The sequence below is a fragment of the Lactuca virosa genome, chromosome 6 (assembly GCF_052849685.1).
Source record: "Lactuca virosa cultivar CGN04683 chromosome 6, Lactuca_virosa_CGN04683_v6, whole genome shotgun sequence".
Classification (NCBI taxonomy): domain Eukaryota; kingdom Viridiplantae; phylum Streptophyta; class Magnoliopsida; order Asterales; family Asteraceae; genus Lactuca; species Lactuca virosa.
In genome coordinates this window covers 183,078,312-183,082,620 of record NC_136431.1, presented here as the reverse complement: position 1 = coordinate 183,082,620, position 4,309 = coordinate 183,078,312, and the positions used below count along the sequence as shown (strand labels likewise).

Here is a 4,309-nt window from a genome sequence, read left to right as displayed (position 1 = left end):
CACTTTTGTAAAATATGATATGATCTTATTAGTATTTATTTTTGCTATTTATTATGATTTTTTTTATTTGATAATATTTAATTTAACATGATTATAAATTAAATTTTTAATGCTACTCATTTTACCTACACAAATAGTCAAATATGATTTGCAAGTCTCTATGGTGCTATGCTACATAAATGAAGATCAAGATCTATTCATAAACATATATTTTATCCTTTAAATTTGGAGATATATGCAGCATTATCTCCATATACGAATCTCATTGGCCATTTCGATTCTTCATGATATGAAGGTCAAATCTGTGGGACCATAAACACACTACAGATCTGACGACCATACATACATGATACATCCCCATCATACCTTCATCATCTACGTCAGTTTCTCTGGACACCAGAGACCCTCGGTCACGACTATTCCGTCTTACACCCACAGCTACAAAAACCAACAAATCGTTTCATCCACTCGATCAAAACCTCTAAATACTAACTCATCAATCATTCATCACGATATTATGCTAATTCGAGGTGGGGTTGATTCGAAGTGGTGAAACTACACGGTTTCATGGAGTTTCCGATGATTTTAAGAGCTCCGACGACTAACCCAACTCCGACTACTTCCGCTTACTGCTGTAGCAGAGGAAGTGTCTGGTTGCCGGAGAGATTAAAGAAACGGAGGTACGTTGCCGTAAAAAGAGCAGTAAGCGTGAGAGCTACGGTGGAGAGAAATGGTGGTGAGGGGATCGATACAGGAGAGAGGAAGAGCGCTGTCGCTGGCGGCGGTGGTAGCGTCGGAGCAAGCTATACAAGTTCTGCAATGGAGGTCACTACATTTAACCAGACATTCCCAGATGCTGAGTTTCCAGTTTGGGACAAAATCGGTGCTGTTGTCAGACTCAGCTATGGAATCGGTTAGTTTCCATTTCCTTTCCCTAAATTAAAACTTCAAAACAAAATTCCATTGTGTGTTGAAACTTGAATGAGGACATTAATGGTTGTACCTGATCGAATAGTCGATTCGATGGTGATCCACGACGGGGTTTTAATTTTTGATATCTCTAACGAACATCGATCAATGGAGATTTTGTTTGTTTGAATTTTGAAGAAAAAAAAATAGGGTTTCTATCATTTATGTAATATTCAATTTGGGAGAGACATCATCACAGTATACTCTGAGCACCATTTTAGGGTAATAACTAATAAGCATGTCTGGAATCTACTATGCAATTGCCAAAATTTCACCATAGGACTTTTGCCTTTTCATGATGGCATCTTCCTTTCTAATAAAAGTGAAAAATTCATGTATACCCTTTTTGTTTTTTGGTAAGCATATTGTTTAATTTTGGCCTATTAAACACATGTTCTACAATCCATCCACAATTAACTCAATCAGGAAAATGGAAACAAGATATGATTGCATCAAAAAGCTAGATTATTGATTTCCTAATTCCAACCCTAATATGGAAGTACCAAGTTTTATTAAGAATCATAATTAGATAATCGACTGTAACAAAATGATTAAAGTGTAAATGCAAATAAACCATCATATGCTTTTTATCCAAAACTCTCCACTTTTACAAAGTGTAATGTTTCTTTCTTGTATGTATGCAAGAACTTTTCTATGTAACAAAAAGATTTTGTTGTTATGCTTTCTATCAAGATTTCGGTTGTTATGTTGTTTTTATTGTTCTCCTTAGATGATTAATTTAACGAATTTTAACCTTTTTTTTTTTTTTGTGAAAACAGGAATTTATGGTGCAATGGCATTTGTAGGAAACTTTATATGTTCAACAACAGGAATCGATAGCACAGGAGGATATTCACCATCATTAGATGCAATTGTTCAAGGACTCGGATATGCTGCTCCTCCTATTATGGCCCTTCTTTTTATACTAGACGTATGATCAATCTTTAATCTTTAATCTTTAATCTTTAATCTAATATTTGAGAAAATGACAACATACTCAGACAAATTTGTAAAAAGTTAGGAACTTTATGGGGAAAGAAAGCCTCTTTTTCCGTGACTTGTTATTATAAAGTTGTTTAGATAAAAGGAACACTCATATATAGTTTACCAGATACGGATAAATAAAAGATGGTTTCTTTTTTAGATTGCATGAAGTGTCTGAATGTGAGGTAATGACCATATTACCCTTGCTAATAAAATGAATGTGATTCGTCTAGTGCAGGATGAAGTGGTTAAGGTATCCCCTCATGCTCGTGCTATACGGGATGTTGAAGATGAGGAGTTAAGAAGCTTTTTCTATGGAATGTCTCCATGGCAGGTATAGCTGCTAGCTGAAAAGCCAGCTGATAAATGAAAAGCTAGCTGCTTGCTGATAAATGAAAAACTAGCTGATAAATGAAAAGCTAGTTGCTAGCTGAAAAGCCAACTGATTAATGAAAAGCTAGCAGATAAATGAAAAGCTAACTGCTAGCTGAAAAGCCAGCTGATAAATGAAAAGCTAGCTGCTAGCTGATAAATGAAAAGCGAGCTGATAAATGAAAAACTAGCTGCTAGCTGATAAAAAAGCTTGAAATATAAGCTAGCTGTGACATTGAACTTTGCGTATATATTATCATTTCCAATAATTTAATTAATTTCTTTTTTTGCAGTTTATATTAATTGTGGCTGCAAGTTCAGTTGGAGAGGAGCTCTTCTACCGGGCTGCAGTTCAGGTGAGTTTACACAAATAAATTTGTTTATAAAATTATTTAATAATATTTTTTTAGTTTCTTAATCTTTGTTTGAAAAATATGTAGGGTACCTTAGCTGATGTGTTTTTAAGGGGGAATGATCTTGTAACAAATGCACATGGAATGGCTGCACTGGTGAGATGACTTTGACAACTTTACATCTTTCATTCGATTAATGCAAAAAAATAGCAACATACTTTCATTGAAAGCTAAATGTTATGATGTTTCTTTGACTTTTTTTTTACTTTCTTTGACTTTCTTTGACTTTCTTTGACTTGTAGACAGGTGTATTGCCTCCATTTGTACCATTTGCACAAGCATTTGCAGCTGTGATCACAGCTGCACTCACGGGTTCGCTTTATTATGTGGCTGCATCTCCAAAAGGTTTTTATTTATTTATTTTTTATTTTGTGTATTTCAAGATTTTGTTTCTTCATCACATAACGCATGTTGCTCGTGTTCAGATCCTACTTATGTTGTGGCACCAGTTTTGAGTTCACGTTCTGGTCGTCAAGAAATGAAGAAGCTTTTTGCAGGTATAAAATTTACTATTCTACCCTTGTACCAATTGTTGTTAGTCTCATTAGAGAGAACTTAAAAAGAGAAGGTAGTAGGGTTGGTATTTCACATTTCCGACCCTCTATCCATAATTTATTGTCTAGATTCAAAAAAAGTAACATTTTTGTGACCAGTCTACCCTAGAGTTGCCATTTTACCATTTTACCCCTCATTTCTCTGACTTATGTATGTACGTTTCTACAGCATGGTATGAAAGGAGACAAATGAAGAAGATATATTCTCCATTACTGGAAGGACTTCTAGCTCTTTACCTTGGATTTGAATGGAATCAGGTACACATAAACTTCTGAAATGACGATTTTGCCCTCCATTTCCATCTTCTTTTTTGATGAATGTATTTCCTATGATATGATTTGGCTGTTGGCAGACAAACAACATTTTAGCACCAATCATCACGCATGGAATTTACTCTGCAACGATACTTGGACATGGACTTTGGAAGATTCATGATCACCGAAGAAGATTACGCCAGCGAGTTCAGCAGCTTAATCTTGAAGAAAAGAACTCGAGAAATTTCTGAAATTAGGTCTAGTATTAGTAGTAATAGAAACTATACCCTTTTGGGATGAAGAAGCTTGTATATAAGTAAACAATAATTCTGTGTGGTTTTGTACTATAAATACTATACAAAGAGACTATTTTCATGACCCAAGCTTATGGCAATTTTGACACATAAAGTGTAAAACATTGAAATCACACGTCTTTTTCTGGTTTACTGGTTCTCATTCCTTCAAGAAAGTTGTACATAATACAAACATGGGTTTAGACCTATAACTATGTGTGCCTAATGTATATACACTCAACCTGGATCAAAACTTTTAGAATAACAAGCACCGAAGTCCCTTGGTGAAGATGTTGACATATTGATATTGCGAGGAGACACAAAAAACTTGAATGTGTCCAAGGGCCACTGTTACGAACAAAGTGCTTGTCGATCTGTATATGCTTCGTCTATTGGTGCTACACGAGGTTGGTGAACATGTAGATGATGTTATTGAATAAGAGCATGAAGCTCTCGTAGGAGGTTATGA

The 4,309-nt window shown here is 35.0% G+C and overlaps 1 protein-coding gene across 1 annotated transcript; it reads left to right on the top strand.

The window, feature by feature from the left end:
- The first annotated feature begins 210 nt into the window (after window positions 1-210).
- On the top strand, window positions 211-3,930 carry LOC145119581 (CAAX protease self-immunity protein). Its single transcript, XM_079055257.1, has 9 exons — window positions 211-913; window positions 1,749-1,900; window positions 2,192-2,287; window positions 2,619-2,681; window positions 2,766-2,834; window positions 2,981-3,083; window positions 3,164-3,235; window positions 3,462-3,550; window positions 3,646-3,930. The coding sequence occupies exons 1-9, from the start codon at window positions 568-570 to the stop codon at window positions 3,796-3,798; spliced, it is 1,143 nt and encodes a 380-aa protein (XP_078911383.1). The 5' UTR covers window positions 211-567; the 3' UTR covers window positions 3,799-3,930.
- Window positions 3,931-4,309: the final 379 nt, after the last annotated feature.